Here is a 23279-nt window from a genome sequence, read left to right on the forward strand (position 1 = left end):
TAATTGTTTAAAGCATTCTGATCCTTCCATCTTAATTACTTCTGTAAATAGCCCAGTTCCTGTGTCTGCAGTCTAAGGGAGTAAAAAAATGTCTCCCTCTCTCTTTTTCATCCAAAGAAACGATCCTCAAATTATCCTCAATTTGATTTCGTTCAAGAAAAATGTTAAACATTTTTGAGTATTGATGATTTTATTGTATTTTAATGTACTTATAAAGTTGAACACATTGCATACAGCAGTTTCCGATAGGGATAAAATGGTACTTGGGAAATGGGTTTTCATAACAATCTTGTGAACTGAACCAAGTTAAAATCAAAACAGTGAATCTCCTCACTTGTTTTCCTTCTATGCATTGGCTGGGAATACTGTGGCATGCTGACTAGTGTCATTGTGTAAATGGCTAAGAACAGTTGGAAACCAAATCAATGGTCCAGTATATCCAGAACTGAACTATATTCATCTTGATGGCAATATGTGAACATTTTATCGAAGTTTTTACGCAAAGGAATAGAAGCTTTTCCCATGCAGAACTGCACATTTTCATTTTCCTTGTGTTCCAGTCCAGTCCCAGTGAGGAAAAAAACAACATTACAAAAACTGTAATGTTGACTGATACACATGAAAACAAACATTGAGCTGTAGCTTGTGGGATGTAAAGCTGTCACCAGATTGACAAGTGCTCTAATTACTGGGAACAACATCTGTTAAAGCAAAACTGCCATCAACTGCCAAACATTGTTCTGGTCTACTGTAAACTGAGATGATCGGCCAGTTCAAATTTAGCTAGAGCCAAAGGAAAGTTCTACATAAACAATGGCCTTAAACCTGCAATGGATGAACAGTCCTTTCACCCAGGGTTCACTTGCTAAACGCATCTTCATGCTACATTTGCTTGACAGAAATAGAATAAAACCCAGCAAGCTGTGTGGTACCGACTGCCGCACGGAACTGCGTAGGGAAGAATGTTCAGAAACAACACACTCTAGGGTGATTAACTCGGTTAAGCAGCTGGTGTCTTGATAAATAAGGTTGGAATCCTTGCCTGCTCTGTTGCCCTCTTGTTTTGCTACTTGATGAAAGCATTCCTCTGGCAATCCTGTATTCAAAACATATTCATCACCAGGCAAGAAAAGCTGCAGGGGCTTATCATTCCCCCTGCCCTCTGTCACAGATTACACGGTCAGATGGTTTCTGCATACATAATTTAGGGGTGGAGATACTGGCTTGAGTTTGACTGGCTCCAACTGAATAATGTTCTGAATAAAAGTCATGAAGGAACTAAGAGTAGAAACCAAAGAAACCAAATCTATTTGTGTCCTTAATTTGTAGTAAGCAGTGTAATAATCACTTCTGAGTGGTCAATTCAAATCACTGAAATGGTTGCTTATTAAAGTATTTGTATTAGGTATGACAATGGGTAGTAAGTGGACTACTTTATATGACAAATAACTAGCGAAAAGAACATACTGATCTACATTACATTTTATTAGTTGATGTTAATAGATATGTTAATAATCTGTTGATGAACTAGAGTGCATTAGTACAGGTGGAGGATGTGGTGTGCTAGAGGGGAGACCAGGCTGGTTGAGAACCTCTAAAATATGTCAGAGGGTATGGGATAGTTGAAAAGGTCATACCCTTCACATAATACAAACATGGCTTCCATGCATTCCATGCCTTATCTGTTGAGCTTCTCAATAGAAAATTCTGGGTAAGGATTCTGTTGGTATATGTCCTGGCTGTTGAGCACCTATTTCTCTGTATAAAAGCATCTGGGGTTACTTCTTTTCACTTTCATTACCTGACAAGTATGTTATTCCTAGTTAGCCCTGAAGTACATTTTCAGACAGTGTTAACTGCCTGCATAAACCATTTGAGTGTTGCTGGTTAGTTCCACCATCAAAAAGCTATTATATGTGCAGGTGAGTCACTCAGGACTATGGATACACCTTGCCCCATATGTCTGCCACCTGTAGTCAAAGCACCCCACTCTGCAAGGTGCATACTACAGGTAGGTACAGTCCCATAGCTAATTGCTGGCTCTCTTATAGGTCAGGAACGTAACTTGTGACTGCAAATCCTGTCTGAAAGGAAGCTTTATGATGTCTGTTTTGGCATTCGGTATACTAATATCTGTGGATCACTGCTTGGTATGTGAGCACTAGACTTCCACTGCCTTCCTTTTGTTTGGAGGTGAGCAGGTGTCACTGTACTGATTTCCTTGAGGATTTGATTATAATTGATTCTGGGTGTATCTAAGTGATACCAGATGGGCTGAACATCCTCTGGCTGAATTCAATATTCGCAACAGGCCCACTGGCACATTGTCCAATCCTGGCATGTTTATTGCCTTCATTGACAACTGGCGGATTTTTGCCGACACAAGCATGTAGATGGACATATTCCAGTGGAGGTACCTGCCTTATTCTTGTCTATCAATGCACAAATAGTAATCTTGCTGCTTGTTCTTACTTACATGGCAGCCATGGGAAAAATAACACATTCCCACATGCCCAATAATGTTTGGGACATATTAATGCCATGTAAAGGAAAGTAGTCCTGTTTAGTACTTTGTCACATATCCTTTGCATGCAATGCTTGAAGTCTGTGACCCATAGACATCACTAGGTGCTGAATATATTTTCTGCTGATGCTTTCCCAGACCTGTACTGAAGCCATCTTCAGCTGCTACTTGTTTCAGGGGCTAGTTGCCTTAGGTTTTTCTTCTGCATATTGAACACATGTTTAATTGGATTCAGATCAGGTGACTGACTTGGCCAGTCAAGACTTTTCCAGTTTTTGAAAAAACTAATTTGTTGCTTTTTTTAAGCAGCATGTTTGGGATCATTGTCTTGCTGTGGGATGAAGCACCATCCAATGAGTTTGGATGCATTTGGCTGAACCTGAGCAGATACTTCCGAATTCATTCTGCTGCTGCTATCTGCAGTTGCATCATCAAAGAAGACAAGTGAGCCAGCACCAGTGGCAGCCATACATGCCCAAACCATAACACCCCCACCATAGATGATAGTTTCATAGATGAGGCAGGGGGGAGTGCTTTGCGTCTTGGGTAGTTACATTTAGCTTCCACACTTTGCTCTTGCCATCACTCTGATACATGTGAATCTTGGTCTCATCTGTCCACAAGACCTTTTTCCATTACTGCAGAAACTTTTAGGTACTTCTTATAAATTGTACAAACTGTAACCTGGCTATCCTGTTTTTGTGGCTAAATTGTAGTTTGCATCTGGTAGCTTCTGTAGTTCTGTTCTTAAAGTCTTCTGTGGATAGTGGTCTCTGACACCCCTGCCTCCTAAAGAGTGTTTGTGATCTGTCTGACAGGTGTTTGTGGGTTTTCCTTCATTATGTTGAGAATTCTTCGGTCATCAATTGTAGAGGTCTTTCTTGACCTTCAGGGCCCTTTGTGATTACTGAGCTCACCAGTGCTTTCTGTCTTCTTAATGATGCTCCAAACAGATGATTTTGGTAAGCCTAAGGTTTGGCCTATGTCTTTGAATGTTTTTTTCTTTTCCTCTACCTCATAATGGCTTCTTTGACTTTTATTGGCACAACTCTGGTACTCATGTTGATTGAAAGCTGATTGATCTTTACAAATCTAAAACTGTGGAGTACAGAGCCAAATCAAGAAAAAAATGTATGTGTTTGTCCCAAACATTATGGAGCTCTCTGTATTCTTCCTTACTCCTGCCTAATGATGTTATTATAGCTCCAGGGTGCTGCTAACAGCAGCTGATTCTCTAGCTTTTGTAACATCATGGCCTTGCCTTCCACAAATGAATTTGCTGTGAGCTCCAGCCAGTTTCTCTTCATGATCCCATTACCAAAGAACTGTCCATAATATGCCGGTGGGAATACCTGCTCTACTGCAGCCCAGAAAAAGGAGATCTTTCTTTTTGTCTTGGTTAGACGTATGTGTTCTGAAATATGTGGCTGTTAAAACAATTTCAAATTAGTCTTCTTTCATACTACTGTACTTTTCCCCAGGACCTAATTTGACAAGTACCGAGTGAGTAGTGGACACAAATGGTAAAACATGCATTTTATCACAGAGGTGATGGGGTGCTGCCACTGAAACTCAATATGTAATGTGAACAGACTTAAAATCAACCAGTTCATCATCAGGAAGATGGATGACTTCTGGCATAGCTCTGAAGATCCTTAAGAGCGTTTTAAAGCGATTGTGGCACACACCTCACAGTAATTTTTCTAAATTGATTAATAACCAGATGATTAAACAAGCATTGCCTATGCTATACATTGTTAAGTAAAGCAAGTTGAGCTGCTGTTTTGGGACATAGATATGCCATTCACCATGAATGTACTGTACAAAAGATGATGGCTGAGAATACATGTTATTCCCACCCCATGTCTAACTACATCATTAGCATACATCATGTTAACATGATGGAGCACAGTGGAAAAAAAATGCTACAGCATACAATCCAAAGTAAACAGAGGATTGACCCTGGTTGGTGATAAGGTCCGAGTTTTGTTTTACTGTATAACAGCACTCCTGGATTGCATCTCCGCCAATCACAATGCATGATTGGAAGTAACTGTGGTATAAAATACATACACAACGTCACTCGAGAGGGAGTGCTGTTATTCTGTATATCTGCACAGCTGTGATTCAGTCATTGGCACAGGGCTGCAAACTACACCATGCACCGTATGCTACCAGTTAAACCGAACATTGCGACAAGCATAAACATAATCATTTGTTCATTTGCAAGATGGCTATCCACATACTTGAACTGAGGCCGACGGTTCAGTAGTTGGGTTATGGGTCTTGCTGTGTCATTAAAGTTATATTGAAAGGTGACTAGCGGTCGATGGACCCACAGGCTGTTTCTGATAACCCAGCTCAACTAAAACTGCTTCAAGCACTGTTCCTGAATAAGGGCATCTGTTATTGTGTTAGGAAATGCATTAAACATATTTTTATTGTACACCAGAAGGTACTGGGTTTTTTTTTTTATCCCAATATGCTGATCCCTGTGAAGCCCAGTAATTTCAAATGGAACAACAAATAAGCTTGCTCATTTCAGACTGGATGGCAGTATCAGATGTTGCTTTGAGGTGAAACTGCCAAAATACAACAAAGCCAAAAAAGAATTATTAAATGGGTGTGTGTATGTTGAACTAATGTTATGAAAATAAAATTAGCTGTAATTACAATAGCAACTTTAGAAAAATCTGGGTTAGTAAGACCACTCAACACTCACGTTATGTATTATGTTTCAGCCAAACACAGTAAAATGTTCAGTGTTAAATCAAATCCTATAGAGTACACTGTATGGCCAAAAGTGTGAGGACATCCAACATCTCATCCAAAATTATGAGCATTAATATGGAGTCCGTCGGCCCTTTTCTTCTGTAACAACCTCCACTCTTCTGGGAACGCTTTATACTACATGTTGGAGCATTGCTGCAGGGATTTGCTTCCATTCAGCCAGAAGAGCATTAGGGAGGTCAAGCACTGATTGGGCGATTAGGCCTGGCTCACAGTTGGCTTTCCAACTGATCCCAAAGGTGTTGGATGGGGTTGAGGTCAGGGCTCTGTGCAGGCCAGTCAAGGTCTTCCACACCATTCTCGACAAAACCATTTCTATATGGACCTTGCTGTGTGCCCGGCGGTATTGTCATGCTGAAACTGGAAAGGGCCTTCCCCAAACTGTTGGGGAAGCACAGAATCATCTTGAATATGATTGTATGCTGTAGTATTAAGATTAGCCTTCTCTGAAACTAAGGGGCCTAGCCCAAACCATGAAAAACATCCCTAAAGTAAGGAATGTCTGGATACTTTTGGTCATATAGTGCACATATGGTCCCTACTGAACTCATTTAATATTTTAATGTAAATGTATTTATTATTTACACAAAAAGTAATCACTGTTTGTTAACCTATAACTTCAAAATTAGCTTACTGATCATTTGTCAAACGTGAAAAAATATTTTTTGTAGCACATACAGAGGACATGCAAAACTTAAGCCAGTTTAACCTACACACTTCTGAGAAAATAGAAGACCTCAAAATTGCATTTAACATAGAGTATTGCATTTAACACTCTTAGCATATTTTAAAATGCAGTATATATAATTTTCTTGGATATTGGTACATATTTAAAGGATTATCAGTTTTAGGAATGGACACTGGACTCGATTGTATATTGCTTTGGATAAGGGTGTCAGCAAATCACTTTTTCCCCCCCAAAGGAACAGTATGGCAGCCACAAAACCTTTTCTTACAGTAAAAGTGTCCACATGCTTTACTGTTGAGCCTTAATCCAGTGGTTTTAATGCCTGTCTTTATTCATCAATTTCAAGATCTCAAGGTTGAATATTAAATCAAGCAGCTGTTATATCCAAGCTTTTGACATTTACAGCTGAAGTAAGAAGAAATCAGATATGTTCACTCTTGTGTTTCATGTTTTTAAAATTGATTTTTTTTCCTTATAATTTAGCCATTTAGCAAATTCCCAGATAAAAGGTAGTTATACACACATTTGCTTAAATAGAAAAAAAATGTAAAGTATAAATAGCAAAACTGTTCATATACAGTACAATACAATATCACCCATAGCCATCATCATAGTGCTTTGCAATAGGATTTTATTGTGCTGTATACCAAGCAAATTAAAATAATAATAATAGTAATTCAACTGAAGAAAGTACAGGACCGACAGATATACAGAACAGAAAATGATTAACAGACCAGGTTAAAACCATTGGAATTCTGACTGCACTTACAACCTGTGCCTGCACTGAAGTCATGGATGCAAACTGTTAAATGAAGACAGAAGTAGACATAATACAATAATATAATCTTACAATAAAATAATCGTACCTGAAGCTCTTCATTTTGAGTTGATCTGTACATTTCTACTATCGTTTTTCTAGTTATTAATTTTCTTACAATTTCTTTTTTTTGGGCCCATTATTGATGCACATGTCAGTTTTCAACTAAAACATTGCTAAAACGCATTCTAAAATTGCAGTTATTCAAGTGTAATACATGAAGCTGCCCTTGGCTTAGTTCCATAGTACTGAAATGGAAACATTATCATGAAGCCCAGAACAAACTCTGGATGAATATGACTGCCAAGACAGTAATCAGAGTCACTTTCTCTCTAGACCATATTTCTCTTGCTGTGTGGGCTCACAATTTAGTATACGCTGTGCTGTACCATCATTCTGTCAGCAATATGCATTAGCCTCAACTTTGAATAATAGAATTTCTGTAATTGCTTCCTTTCTTGGAACATTACACCTATTACATATTTTTTTGATAGTGAAAAAAATGTCATAAAAGCCACAGTTTAATTATTTAAAGGTTGTTTTCAGTAAGGAATGTTTCCAATCTTGCATCAGCTTTTATTTGCATTTCTTATGATCAGGCTTAAGATTTGGGCCTTGTTTTGAACATTTTGACCAGTACAAGATATGCTATAAAGATGCAACCAAGAGGGGAAAACCTATTGCATTATAACAGCTAATACTACTAGTATTTGGATGGAGTATTGGATGGATGAAACAATGTATATGAACCTGTATTGTGCAGCTACAGTCTCATAATGCGAGGTAACCATCTTCAGCCATTTGATCCTATTCTACTCTACCTCTCCACCTGTCATGTCATATAGTCCAGTCTGAAACATTTTACTTGATTCATCAGGCACATGATTTTTGCCCGTTATTTGTGTGAATCACTGAATAGTACTGTTGTCATGCATGAAAAAAGTGTTCTTGTTCTAATGCTTTGGAATAGTAATGAACACATGAATGACACTCAAAGTCTAAAGAATATACTTATGGAAGAGTTCATCATAATTATAACATTGTAGGTTATACTGTATACCCTAAGTAGTTATTTTCTATATGAATTATTTCCTGTGTTACAAGAAATACAGAAATTATTGTATTTTATGGTAATGTATATTATTTTCTTAACATATATGCAGTTTATTATCGAAGTTCACAAATAGATTTTTTTCTCATTTCAAGATTTTTATTAGCTTGAGGCAGCTTCTTATTTGCAACATTGCTTTATAGTGTATGAGTAGTATTTGAATAATGACATTATTTCTGCATTGTATAGTACAATCACCCCTTTTAATGAAAATGGAGAAAGATCAACAAGAAAATGCATGTGTAAATAATTTAAAGAGGCAAAAAAGAGAGTAGGATGGTCAAAAAGAATATACAGTTAATCACAGAAAACTGACGTGAGTCTCTAACAGTTCATATTGTACATGTTTATTTGAATATGTCCTATCATATATTAGCAATTATGAATCAGATATTTATGCGGAGATGCTGAGGAACAATGGGTTATGTAGGCTTTCCTTCCTTTCCTTATGAGCTTCAGGTATTTAATTATTATTGTGGAATGAGCTGAAAAAGCAGGCACTACTCTTAGCTCTGATATTAGTGTATTTTTTCAGTTCAATGAATAAAAACTCCCACTGGCAAATAAAGATGTAAATAAATGGTTTGGACATTTTTCATGAAGAATTGAAATGACATGCATCATTCAGTGTGAAGGGAACAACATAGACAGGACATTTTTAAAAATCTTTTACAGTCATATCTTATTTATATTTGCACTGCATGCAAAATTAGAACCCTGATGTAAGCTAATGATAAATGGCTAGATGTAGCTAATCCTTGGCTGTGACATAAAATACCTTTTAAATTGTATTTTCAGAATGTGCACTTTGAATGATAATGGGAAGAGTAAAAAATAAATGCTCAAATTCAGAGGCAATGCGAGAGGACAGTCACGTTATACTGACTTCTCTGGTTTAGGATTGCAAATGTGGTCCAAATAATTCACTGTGAGCACAATACATTGTGTAGGGTTTGGGCAAACAAAGTGTGCTGTACAACACTAATTAGACATGTAGTTTCTAAAGTAGGGGTTGAGGAATGTTGAAATGTTTCTCTAAAATTATAGTGCTGTATTATTAAAGTGAAATTTTAAGGTTATTTATGTTTGATGCTTAAAATCATGAATACATTTTAATGAAGCCTGTCTGAGCTGCAGGTTAAAGGGGGAAGACAACCAGACTGCACTATTAGTTTTGTTCATTTTCTCAGAATATGTATATGTTGACGGCAGAAATAATGTTCTGTGTAATTTGTAATATAACAGTACTTTAAAAGAGTATATAACACCAAATTCTATGCAAGATCAAATTATGGGAATATTCATGTTCTAACCATGGTTCTTATCATAGTTGTGTTGTGAATTATGTATAACCTTCTGTTGTTTAATAAAGGCATTTGTGTTCAATTTGGCAAGATTATGTATTTAATTTATTAAATACATGTGAAGCATGAACTCATTTGAAAATGTCACACTGAAGTTACCGTATTTGTAGTAACATTCAATACACTATTTGTGTCATTTGACAGGATATTCTGCCAGGGTCAACAGATTTATAGTACACATAGCATCCCCCTTTAAGCCTTCCCCATGTTTCATCAAAAACCCTCTTTATTGGAATGCCTTGTGTGAAAAAAAGTGCTAGCATAAAACACATTTTTAATAGGTCCTTTTGTGAGCTCTACCCCTCAGGGCCCTTAGATTGATTCACAGGGCAGCTGCAGGGCTAAGCCTTTGATGTCAGGTCCACAATCGCAGTGCCAGCTGTTCTCTCTGAGTACTGCAGATCGCAGTGTGTACTGTACATGCTATGGACACTATGAAAAGATTATGCTAAGGGAAGAAAATGGTCATGCATCATATTTACTTACAACAGTTGCCATATTCATTGAGAATGAAAGAGCTTGGTTTAATAGAATACGCATTTTAATGTGAAATGAAATGATGTTGGTGGTTTGACTGGAGCTAGAGACAAGGGGAACAAATTGAAATTAGAGGAATTTTGTTGGCACCACTGAACCATTAGCACAAATAGAAATGTTTTGCAATTGTAGAAAATACAATGAGGCTTTTCATTTGAGAATGCAAAGCCTAGTATTAACTTAAGTAAAATGATAGTTTGCAATTAAGACAGAATTTCATTTGTGCTTTCCACTGAATAAATCATTAGTCACCTTGCAGACTTTCAGCAGGTGATGACTTGGGATGTGCATCATCAATAGCGGATGAGTTCAAACTGTATACATTGTTTAAAAAAACAAAACAAAATCAATTGTACCAGTCAATGAGGGTTAAGTAACATTGATTCAGCATGGTAGGCTACAATAGATACTTAGAAGTGGCAAAAGGATCAAATGGTAATCCATACCATTAGCAAGTGCTCTTGAGCAGAGTCTGTCATTTGGTTTCTCTATGCCATTGCAATCAGGTTTCTGCACAACTGTGTGCCATCCTGCATCATCCATATATGAACCAATGTCATTGGTCCTCAAAACTAATGTCCCAGTTGGACTGGGGAGAAGAAATAAGTGTAAAGCAACAGTTAAACATTGGGTTTAAAAAATGATGTTCTAATCTCAATTCCTTTCTGATTTCTGCAAGCAACCAGTGAGCAATGAAATGGGATTATTTGATTCTTTCGTTTTTGAATTTCTGCAAGCAACCAGTGAGCAAAGTGAATGTAGAAATGGGATTATTAAATTATCTTTTCTTTTTGCACACTGACTGATGTAGTGAAGGATCAAAGTCCCTTTGAGTTAAAATAACTTTAGTAAGGACCTATTTAGTGTCCTACCCAAATATATATTATTATGGCAGAATGAAGGGACCAGTCCTGGAAGGCAGACACTTTCCACATGACTGGCAGCCACACCCCTTCCCGACAGGCACCCATCACTTTGAGCCCCTGTCAACACACCTTGGGACCATTCCATACTCATTAATTGGCCATAAATAGAGCCCACACTGGTTTGGGGGAGTGGTGATTCAGGAATGTTGTCCTTATTGTACTGGAGAGGATTTGGTGTACTTTTTTTGACTACTTAGTGAATTACCATTTTTTCTGTGCGAGTAACTGTTTTACCTTTTGACCCCTTGCTTCAGATGTTGACAACTCTTCTGTCTCACCCTTGGAATGGACGCTGGGAAACCACTTAGCTGTCCAGCAGTATTAGCCTCAGTGAACTTTAGATTTCTTTCCTTTTGTAGTTTTTTCATCCAGCGCTATTTTGCTACCATTAGTAAAAGTCCAGTGCAGTCATCTGGTTTAATTGTGATTGCTGGTTTAATGGAGCAATCACAATCAAATCTACAAGGCTAGAAGGGCTCTGCCAAAGGCCACTGGTAAGGATTTTTTTTTTTAATGAGCTGAAATTGTCCCTGGAGTCACTGTTTAAAATTCAATTGCCAATTTTAATTTGCAAGAACGGCAGTGACTGCCAAGACCTCTGTATGTAAAACGTGAAAATCATGCTGTTTTTGAGTTGCTTGATGCCCACTGCAAGTCGTATGCCCATAAATCATTCATCTGAAGTTATCTGCTGATGAACATAAAGAAACTGTTGCTCTTTGGTCCATCCATTTCCCTTCAAATTTGGGATTCTGTGACCCACAAATATCTCACTTCCCAGGCTCTTATTACAGTGCCTCTAAGTAGTAGCCTGCGAATGCACAACATCTTCTCTAATTTACAGCCTACGTTTAGCTTTTTGTGTTCACCTGGACTGGCTCTGTAAATAGATTACTCCCTCACGGTTAGTCATGTCGCCTGTGTCTTGATTATTCACCAAATGAGACTCAACAGAGCCACAGATAAGAATTTCAGTGATGTGAAGCAGGAGAGAACATAGGATAGCCCAGCATGTTTCAACATTAGCAATATGAAGTACTCATGTTAATTGTAGAACTGGCCATCTTCCACCAAATCTTCCTGACTCAATTCTTCCCAGCACATGCTTTTATTTTGACTGACAGAGGTCGATTGTATTAATGTATGTGCTTAGCAGACACCGTTATCTTACGTGAAGTACTGTGCAACCCATTTATACTGGTGATTTTTGACAGGCAGCTAGTGAGCATTATATGTTTTCTGGCAGGATTTAAACTATGAATGTATTATTTTTTAAACTTGATGATATTATTAGTAAAAAGAAGATAAATTAGGTTAGAAGTAGTAACTGTATCTTTATTTCTCAGGTAACCTTTCAAAGACTTGCACCGCTGATGGCTGGACAGAGATGCTACCCATCACCATTGCTATGAATTGTGGGTATAATCTCAATAACACCATTGATGATGTAAGTATAACAAGAGATTATGGTTAATGGTAACAATGTTTCACCATTTTTACCACATATTGACCATAAATATTTTTCCCATCTAGACTGGAATCAGTACCTCAACAAAACTATCAAGCCAATCTTTTTATGTACTAAGGAAGATATATATTTTAGTACCTTCACCTTGCTGTATGTGTCTGTATGTTTGACTGTAGATAAATAAGATATAGATTGATAAGGCCTATTTTAACATTGCCTGTATATTGCCCAAGTAAGAATGGAGTCTTCTTTCAATGTTCATCCATTCATTTTGTTGCCGTTGTTTTGCTCTCAGGGTAAATTCTTTTGGACTGTGAAAATTGGCTACACGATTGGGCACAGTGTCTCTCTCATCTGCCTCACAACAGCCATAATAATATTGTGCATCTTTAGGTAAGGCTTAAAATGAAACACAAAATAAAGTGTTGCTTTTTTCTATTTGCTGTAATTGTTTTCATTTTACTATGTAGAAATATAACTTTGTAAATTTAGTACTGATAATGAATGTGCTTTGTTGTCTTTGCCACCCTGATTATTTTTCCACAATGACAATTTAGATACAGAGTTTGATCAATGCTGATGGCATTGACCCTATTCCTACTAAAAATGTGTTTTGTATCTTTAGTTTTTCTACAAACTGTTATTTGGAAGATTTCAGTGATTGGACAGTATGAGCTGTCATGCAATTTGTTGAATCCCGCCTTAATACTCAAATCGAACAATGCTGGTGGCATGTTTATGCAAATGATGCTTTGGTGAGATCATAGGTTCTCATGTACGAAGTTATGGAAGCATATTTCTTCTAGGCAGGCTGTCTAAACAGGGAGTGGAATTGGGAGAAACTTAGCTTTCTCTTGATACAGTGATTAATTTCAGGACTTAGAGTAACTATCTAATATCATGGCTGAGGTGTTTCCTCACTTATGGCTTCAGATTTATGGAACTCATGAGAAATGCATCTGAATTTTTCACATTTTATGGTAAGCAGCAGGTGCCTGATTGTATAAGCCACAAAAAAGGTATAGATTGTGTAACAAAACTGACAGTAGAATAGGGTGGAAAATACGAATTTCAGAAAGATTTGAAAAATGTTAAATGCCTCTGAGGGAGAATGACAGCAATGGGATTACGCATCCATCTAAGTCATCATAAAGAGATCTGTGAATGTGGTAGTGAGTCAGCAGCACACTGTTTGGACCTCCGGAGTGATACCTTCTAGAAATGTCCGCAGTCCACATTTTTGGGTTTCTGCCAAATACAGAATTCAGTACTAAAGATTCAGCCGTAGGTGCCCTTTCTGAAATGCCGAATCAGGTAAAAACATGTAAAATAAAGAATTATTGCCCCAACTTGAAGTTTTTACTTTTATAAGAATATTTTAGTGCAAAATAGATTTAGTGATGTATTATGAAATACTGTGTAGTGTGCTTGCATGTCCATAAATCACAAGTAAATGCTAATGCTGTTGATTTATCAGTGACCTCTTTTTGTATATTGCCATGCGTTTATGCTTCTCAACAATATCTGGTATTATCTGTCAGACAAAAATTCCTAGACAGCATTTTGTACCATTTTGCAAGTAGTTGTAGCAGCCGGGTGTATGAGGAATCTTGCTCAAAATAAGGGCCATGAAGTTTATATGTCAACAAGGAAACCCACATGGGATTCAGGTTTTGATTCATTAAAATAATGTGTACCTGGCTACTGCTGAGAAATACTGCTAAATAACATTGATTCAGCCAAGTCTTGGATTCCAATATTTTATATACTTTAATTCTTGTTCTTCTCTTCTTAAAAATGGACATGTAGTTCATGAGCATACTCTGATTTGGTGTATATGTTGTGCACTCTATATCGATAGACAGACTCCTCCTTCATTCCTCCTTAAACGGACAGGAGTGAGAGTGGTAATGGGGTGTGGTGACTTAAAGGGTACTGACTCTGGAATTGAACTGAACTGTACATCAGCCAGCCCAAGCAAGTTTTTCATTAGCTTTAAGCCATGTCCTCTTTGGGTAGTGTTTATGTATGTGAGATCCAATGATAAGTAAATATGTATAACCGGACAGACTTATAGAATACTGCAAGAATTCGGCCCAAGCATGGTTTCCAGAAGAACTATTTAGCCTCAGTAGGGCCTAGTTCTCATGTTGCTGAAACTAAACCTCAGGAAAAAGAATTGATAATCATCAATGCTGAGATATGATCATGATAATGATCAAAAGACAACTAAACAGTGATGGTGGTTAAGAAGCAAATTTACGAACGATATAGAGAACAAGAAGCAAATGTACCTAAAAACAGGACTAGAATTAATATTCCATTCGGCCAACATTGAAATGCTGTGAGAATACCTGATCCTAGATCTGCCAGGGGGCAGCAATCACAAATAAAATGTGTGGGATGATGTTGCTGAAATGAATTGGGAAAATGTTGCTGTGGCAAATTGTTGAAATTCCAGTTTTGAATTATGAAGTATGCTGAGAGTTTCACCACTGGTAAGTCAAAGGACACCATTTTTGAAATCCTAATGGGCTTGTACAAAAAAGGATAGATTATAAATATAGAAACATATAGTTTGGAAAAGCTATGAACAAGTAGGTGTATGAAAGTTTATGATGGAGAAATAAAATTATATATCTTGCTCAAAAACTGTCTGTAAGAAATTGAATAATAATAATAATAATAATAATAATAATAAAATGAGCCTTAATATTGTACACTACAGTCAATAAAAATTTGGACAGTGATATACATTTGTTGTTTTGGCTCTGTACTCCAGCACATTGGATTTGAAATGAAACCATGAATATGAGGTTAAAGTACTAACTGTCAAATTTAAGGGTATACATCCATACTGTATCTATTGATCCATGTAGGAATTGCAGTCCTTTTTGTACATAGTCCTCTAATTTTAGGGGACAAAAGTAATTGGACAAACATAATCTAAATAAACTAACATTAAGTCATCAAATTTAGTACTTGGTTGCACGTCCTTTGCATTTGCATGACTGCCTTCCCTGGTGATGCTCTGAAAGGCCTGTACTATAAATATCTTCAGTTCCTGTTTGCTTTGGTGGGAGTTTTGCCTTCAGTCTTCCACAAGTGAAATGCATGTTCATTTGGATTCAGGTCAGGTGATTGACTTCACCAGTCAAGAAAATGCCACTTTTTGGCCCTGAAAAACTCCTTGGTTGCTTAGTGTGGTCTTCTGCGTTATACAAGGTTGTTTGTTATTGCAGAGCTCAGCAGTGCATTATGGCTTTTTAACAGTGTTCCAAACAGTTGTTTTTGACAGACCCCATGTTTTGGTTATGTCTCTGATTGATTTATTCTGATTGTTCCACCCCATGATGGCCTGCTTTACAGGCTTTGATACTCCTTTGGTCCTCATGTTGAGAGACAACCGCAACAAACTCCGAATGCAAATTCCACACCTAGAATGAACTATTGACCTTTTGTTAGCTTTATTGTGGTTCCCCCGGTATAGATGTAAATACCCGCAAATTAAAACTGACAGCCTGCACTTTAACTGCATATTTCAAATCCAGTGTGCTGGAATACAGAGCCACTGCATTGTATAAAAAAATTATATAAAAGATTTTATAAGAGAACTGTCATTTTTGACCTGGGCTGAAATGGGTTACCCCCCACCCTCTTGCCAGTTATACAATGTGGAAAACCCTGAGATAGTGTGGATGCAGGTTTTAAAAAATGTAAACAGAGAACAGAAATAATAATGATGCATAAAATAATTACAGTAATATCTGATACAGCTTTAGGAGGTTTCCAGTAAAAATTCTGGCATATGTATAACACCCACGATAGGGTGCTTATAACATATGATATGAGGTTGTAAAGGACATTGTGATTGAAAACAGTAGACAAAAATGGAAATCTGACAAATGAAAATAATACTGTCAGTTACATGAAAGCATTAATGTCTACACAGTATTTCAAAGGGCAACTTTGACCCCATTATGTACAAGGCAGGTTTTTCATTTTTAATGATTAAATGTACAGTAGCACTAAACAAAAATATCACATTATGGCAGGTTCTGGTCAGTTCGAGGATGAGTGGTTCCTGTTCCTGGATTTCAAAATATATTGCTTTCGATTTTACCAGAGGACAGCCACCACCCAGTGTTTAAACAAGCACAGCAGCAAGTGATCTGGGCTGTTAAAAAACCAAACAAAGGAAAACACCAGTGAGGCTCTTGTCTGTGTGTTCTGGGATCATAACACGCTACTAACCCAGGAAACAGGACCCATCTGTATGCTGCCACAGGATGTTTGGAGCATGAATCCTTTATACACAATCCATGCACAGACAGCTGGCTTGCTTCATTATAGACACCTTGCTATCAGTTCTAGCAGTTTTTAACCATATGACGCATCAGGAAAATCTGGATGCAAAAAAGGAGCTTTTTTCAATAGCTCTAAAGGGCTCCTGAGCATGAATCATTTATAATTATCAAATTTAAATTTCAAATCTTTTTAAATTAAAGTGGTCAAAATTCCAAAATTCCTGGTTCATGAGTAAAATCCAGTATATTCAGTCTCTACAGAGATATGCATCATGAGACTTTATTACTTTTCAAAGTATTTTGTAATTGTGCTTTTCCACAATCACCACATATGGGGAGTAAATCCAAAGTAAATGGATGATTTAATTAACTGATTATGTGTATTTTGGGCAGCATTGACCCTGTGTGTGCTCTGATTTGTGTCCTCAGGAAACTGCACTGCACAAGAAACTACATTCACATGCATCTCTTTGTGTCGTTCATCCTGAAAGCTGTTGCTGTGTTCATTAAGGATGTGGTTCTGTATGACGTCGGGGAGTCAGACAACTGTTCCTCTGGGTCGGTAAGTCAGTGTTATCATAGGTGTGCCATGGCAGTTTCGAATGAAACACACAATGAACAATTATTGTTTATTTTTTGAAACACAGCTTTGCAAAATTCCAGTTGTGAAGTGTTGAAAGAGCAAACACAAAGCTTTAGGGTCTTGTGAATAAGGCTCAGCTTTTACTTCTTAAAGGGATAATTCACTTTGGTATAACAAGTGTGTTTTGTGGACCCTACCCCATTGCATTTGTATGGGTGAATACTAGCAACATCAGCTGTCTAAATACAAAATACAAAATAAAGAATCTGGGTTTTTTCCAGCATTCTTTTTTTCAGAAAAATATCTTTCTGGTTGTTTAAAAATGCATTTTCACTTCATTTGCACATTCCGCATTACCCAAGATGGAAAGGGTTGTCACTTTAAAAACCATTTTTAATGTTTGATAGTATTATGGAGAAGGAAGTCCTGATCCTTTTGTTTTTGTTATTCCGAGGAGCGACCACAAAAGATTCTGATGGATAATGATTATATGCAGATCCATCATGCAATTTCATTCTTAAATGGTGAGCCACCTGCCTTAATTTGGGATTTGGCTAATAAGTTTGAGGAATTGGAATGTGAGTGGAAAGCAAATTAGTGGCAACAAAATGCTAATTTTGTACGATGACACCGTGCATTTCTTGCTGCAGTGCAGTAGACACGGTAGCAATGCTCAGAGTTTCAGACGTGGTATGCTTCACCATACTATGATTTATCTGGAGGCATCTCCAAAGATGCCCCCTGACAGAGCACTTTTCTTTTTGACTGCCTCTGAGCTTCCCAGGTCATTTTTTTCACACCTCTCATTCTGCTTGTGATTTCTCTTACTTTGTTACTTGCTGTTGAATTCTGACTCCCTCCAGATTCGTTATTAATACTTTAAAATTCACTACCTTGACCAGGGATGGTCAAATGCAACATTGAGGGACATCTACAGCTCCACCCACCTTTATGTAAGGCTCATGGGAAGAGTGTCAGTTGGGTAGTTTATAGGTTGAGTATGTTGCATTGCGGAACAGTTGTGTCCAAAGATAATGACCGTGACAAAACAACATGAAATCTGAGATTTGAAAACGGATATTTTTAATATTCAGTGCGTTATTATGTGACTCACAGATTCCTCAGTTTTGAGCATGTCTGGCGCAGTTGGAGGCTAATGTTTAGATTGTTAAATGAGGAGGAAACCTTGTTAGTGTTATGGGTCCCCTGCAGCTTGTCATGGGTTATTTTCATTGTGATTATTTCTTTTCGGGGCCTTGTTATAAAATGTAAGCAAGGTACTGTAGGTCTGAGTCTTCTGCTATAAAGGTACATTTTCAATAAATGTTTCAATTAGCTGTTATTTAAAACATAAGAGACCACAAGATGAAGTGCTCACTTCCTGCTAATATTCCACCTCTGGGAGACTCCTTAAGAGTAACAAAAAAAGCATATCCTGATGCAGATACTTGGCACACTGACAAGAATAGAAATTATTTATATATATTTGTTAGAACCTGAAAGGTTGTGCTTGGTGCAAGGCATGTTCCCTCTGAATGTCTAAACAAAGACATAAAATGTTTAACTGCCAAAGGTCACTGCAACATTTTGCGGTGGTATTTTTTCCATCAGGTTACATGAATTTCTTATGAAAGCCATGTTTGGGTTTTGCATGCTTACATGAAGTAAACAAGCCTGTGTGAGGCAGTGGTTTGTAATGCGTGGCTTGTGGGAAAATTCTGCCACACTTTAGTTTCATAGGGACCGAACGATACACTTTATCTTGAATTGATGGCACAGACTACTTGAACAATAATCTGAAGTATCGTTTTTGTATTTTTTCTTCAGAACACATATAAAACTGTAGTTTGCCATAGCTTGTGAATGGCAGTGACTAGTAAGGCTAAGGAGAAAATTAGAGGGCCATTTATTGTCTTCTTAAAATGAGGTTGGATTACTATTGATTGATTCTGGGCTTCCATGCCATACAGCATAATGAGCAGGATGGAAGAAATGGTGAAATTATCCAACACTGTTGCTGAAATATGAATAGATATTTCTATTAATGCATTATATAACCTTGGGCCACTGAGCTTAATTGTGGTATCACTCCTGTGACTCTTTCCTTGAGCTTCATGCATCCTTTTTGCATTCTTTTTTGTTCACAAAATCTGTTAGTTTAATCCTTAATCTGTGTTTACATTGTTATGTACCATACTGCTCCATCTGATTTAAACATTTGTCTTGATACTGTATGAAAAATTGTTGGAGCCCTGCTGTAAACACACCCCGCTCTGAAGAAGTAAACACGACAGCAGGAGAAAAATCTGGCTTGGCAGGTTAAGAGCCATAAAGAGCACGTCTATGTCCAGAGGAACCCCAGGGGCTGCTCAGTGACCATTTGACCGCCTGCGTGTCGAAAAATTACAGCTCAGTCAAAAGAGCCGCTTAGAGGCTGTTAACTGCGGCGGACGGTCACCGTGAAGAACTGCCGAGGAAAATTTGACCATTTGTCATGGAAACATCTGCCACAGTTCTGCCTGTCGAGCTGAACGGCCACTTACGCTGTGTACCTTTCAACAAAACACACATCCCCTGCTTCATCTCCCACAAGACATAATTACTCATCCTCTATACTTGGCCTGTCAACACATTTTTTGTTGTTGATAATGGGTTGATTTAATCAACTAATACTTTATTAACCAGTATATCAGTATTTTGCATCCTAAAGCATAAAATTATACAAAGTTAAGGCTCATACCTGTAGATCATATTTTTTTTTCAGTTGAAACTCTTAAAGGGGAAGTTACCCAGAGTGCTATCTATCCAGCCAGATAGTTTCACTGAGATCCAGTATGTTTTCTAGATATCTACTGCACTCAAAGTGCCAAAAATTTACATTAAAAAACACAGCAGCAGCGTCTCTTTTCAATATAATCACACAGTTACACACAAACATCGACAGACCTTGTTGTGCATAATTTCATCAAAAACTACCTTCTACTCAAGTACGCCAACTGTGTATAACCATGCGAAGTCTGAAGAAAAGCAAGCCAGTATTCTGGGGCACAGTGTCAACATTCTTTTAATATTCAATGGAAAACATTGGCCCTGTTGAGGTCCATTGTATCAGGTTGAGCTGCAGTGGAAAAATCTAGAAAACTCAAATATCAGGGAACCTATCTATCTAGACCAGTGGTGTCAAACTCGTTGCCATGGAGGGCCGTGTGTATGCAGGTTTTCATTCCAACCAATTAATGCTGCCTTAATTGAGTCCAATTACTCATTCAGCCATATGCGTTTAATTGCATTGAAGCACAGAATATAAGAAAATTTTTATTTAGACAATGCGGGTCACCATAGACGTCGGGTCACCATTGTGCACAAACCTGCATCCCTAATTCAGCAAATAATTTAACTAATTATATAATCAAGATCTGAGGCTGGAATGAAAACCTGCATACACACGGCCCTCCATGGCAACGAGTTTGACACCACTGATCTAGACTCTGGGTAAGTGAAAATATAGCTTTATTTTATTTTGGGGTGAACTGACCCTTTAACATTAAACTTCATACTAAGCTTATTAGTATTACATCTTTCCATTATTACATTGTTATTCTGTATTACATCAATATTTTTAATCAAAAACACTTCATGGTTCCAGTTGTTTGCGACATGACATCCTGAAACTGTCCATTAACCCGCACAGCAATAAATTGTCATGAATAAACTGTAGAACTGTAGTAGAACAGCACAGAGGGCTAGTGTTTGTTCACCCAGTGGTTCACTCTTAGTCCTGCTTGTCTACTGCCTTGCCTCTCTCTGAAAGCTTTTTGTCAGTTTCATGCACCGCACTATGCTGTCGGAAAGAGAAATTTTAGGTGGGCTGTCAGGGCAATTTTGTGTGATTTATGTGCATTAGGCAAAATGGTTGGCTTCCGTCTCCGCTCAATTTCTTCCCCACACAACAAAAACATTTATTTACTCAAGTCCTCAAGAATACATCACTCACTGAAAATGGTGGGGTTGCTTGTCAGGACATTTTGAAATTACATGCTGAGAATATGAATTTGAAATACATTAGGCATGAAGTTTGATTTGATGCTTCAGTATGTACCCACTTTCATGTAGCCTGGTTTTGAATAGCGATCTGGTAGTACATTTACATTACATTACATTACATTACATTACAGGCATTTGGCAGACGCTCTCATCCAGAGCGACGTACAACAAAGTGTATAACCATAACCAGGAACAAGTATGACGAAACCCCTAGAGAGAAGTACCGGTCCAAGTACAGGGAACAACCGCATAGTTCAACTTGGACATAATGAAATGTAATTAATGCACAAGACTATTGTAACTAAAAATCTTTTCATTTGTATCAGTGGAAGATCATGACTGTAGACACAGGGCTGGGGTATCCATGAATACTCCTGGTCTTGGACCAAAGTATTGCCTTTATGAAATATGATTGGCTAAGCTTATTGGTCATTTCAAAACTTTAATAGGCTACCCTTTGGCAGATTGGTCTTGGGAATTTCCAACTGAGTGAAGTATTGATCAGAAATAATAGGTACTTTAAGCATCGGCGGCTGCTGGGACAGCTACAGCGTCCGGAAATAAATCAGTGCTCTTTTGTGCATGCATGAACTTGACTTGCTTCCACCTGCTGCTGTAGCCTGCAGATCTACTACGGGGAAAATGCTGCTTTCACATAGTAGATCAGCAGGCCTTGACGGCCGACGGGAGCCAGTCAAATTTACGCATGCACAAAAGAGCACAGATTTAAAATATAACATTGTGAACAGTGTAGAGTAGCCATTGCAGTTGGAGATTTACTTCTAGAGCTAACATCAAGTCAATTCAGTGTTTCAAGTTTGTAGAAATTGCTATTTTTTTTAATAGATTGTTTAGCAAATGGAAAATACATGAAGTTTGCGAAGCAGAGAGAGACCTGAGATTGATATTATAATTTTGACAGTGAATATTTGTCTCATCGTATTTTTCATTATATGATTTTAGAGAATAATAAACAGCTGTACATTTATTATACAATGATCAGAAAATAGGCTTATTACAACAATGTAATTAGTTTGTGATATACTTTATAAATCATACAGACATGCACGTGTATATACTGTTATATCCATATATATCTCTAACCAAAACTTTGGCTGGGCTACCAGAATTTTCTACATGGCAACCCAGAGCACTACCACCTAGATTTATAATTTTTCCTCCCATATCTAGTATCTAGTAAGGATCAGAAAGATGCAGAAGTTCTATTTTTATGGCACTAAATGTGTATTTTGTTTGGATTTTTTCCTATTTCATAGGCAAAGAAGCCAAATGTACTTACTGTGTTGTCTTTATTGTGAGAGAAAGCAGATCATTGAGATTATTAAGAACAGAAATGACCAAATGACCCTTTCAGTTTTCAGATAGTCTTTTTCATGATATTTTATTCAAAAACCACAAAGCTCAGCATTAATTGAAACCAAGGGTAAAGTGGGAGACTTTTCATTTTCTTTAAATTGGAATTGCTTCCTCTTTGATTGTATTTCAGAGAAACTAATTTCTGTAGCTCAATTGTGGAGATACAGTGAAAGAGCAGTTCTGCCCCTATCTCTCTCTGTGCTGTCATGTGCTGCGTCAGTGCCACTTTGTCTCATTATCAGGCCACTGTGGCTATAGTTTTAATTCATTCATGCATTCATTCACTCATTTATTTATTTTTGTTGGTGAGATTGTTAGATTATGGAAATGGATGCACTGTAATGGCATTTAAGATTTAGTTGTACCCTTCAAACATTTCTGTTCTCCAGAATGTGAAACCAAGTACTAGCAAAAGGTTGTGTGGAAGGTTTGCGAGTTTGTATGTCCCAAAATCTTGGATTTGAATGATCGACTCTTTTCACTTTCTGTCATCTTGTACAAAATTCTCTTCAAAATGACTGTAATCGTAATTTGTGTGTGTTATTCTCATTTTAGGTTGGTTGCAAAGCAGTAATGGTCTTTTTCCAGTACTGCATCATGGCCAGCTTCTTCTGGCTCTTAGCAGAAGGCTTGTATCTCCATGCTCTGCTGACTGTTTCCTTCTTTGAAAGGAAATATTTCTGGTGTTACATACTGATAGGCTGGGGTATGTATCTTTATGTAATTGTTTTTTAAATAAAGAA

General features: G+C 37.4%; 1 protein-coding gene across 2 annotated transcripts in view; it reads left to right on the forward strand.

Annotated features, from left to right (window-relative positions):
• Positions 1 to 23279, forward strand: part of vipr1b (vasoactive intestinal peptide receptor 1b) — a 50991-nt gene that overhangs the window by 17854 nt on the left and 9858 nt on the right. For both annotated transcript variants that reach the window (XM_035412147.1, XM_035412148.1), the window contains exons 4-7: positions 12104 to 12204; positions 12521 to 12618; positions 16962 to 17094; positions 23092 to 23242. In XM_035412147.1, coding sequence (XP_035268038.1) covers positions 12104 to 12204; positions 12521 to 12618; positions 16962 to 17094; positions 23092 to 23242 — 483 coding nt within the window. The remainder of the gene's footprint in view (positions 1 to 12103; positions 12205 to 12520; positions 12619 to 16961; positions 17095 to 23091; positions 23243 to 23279) is intronic.

Source organism: Anguilla anguilla, chromosome 4 (genome assembly GCF_013347855.1).
Source record: "Anguilla anguilla isolate fAngAng1 chromosome 4, fAngAng1.pri, whole genome shotgun sequence".
NCBI classification, from domain to species: Eukaryota; Metazoa; Chordata; class Actinopteri; order Anguilliformes; family Anguillidae; genus Anguilla; species Anguilla anguilla.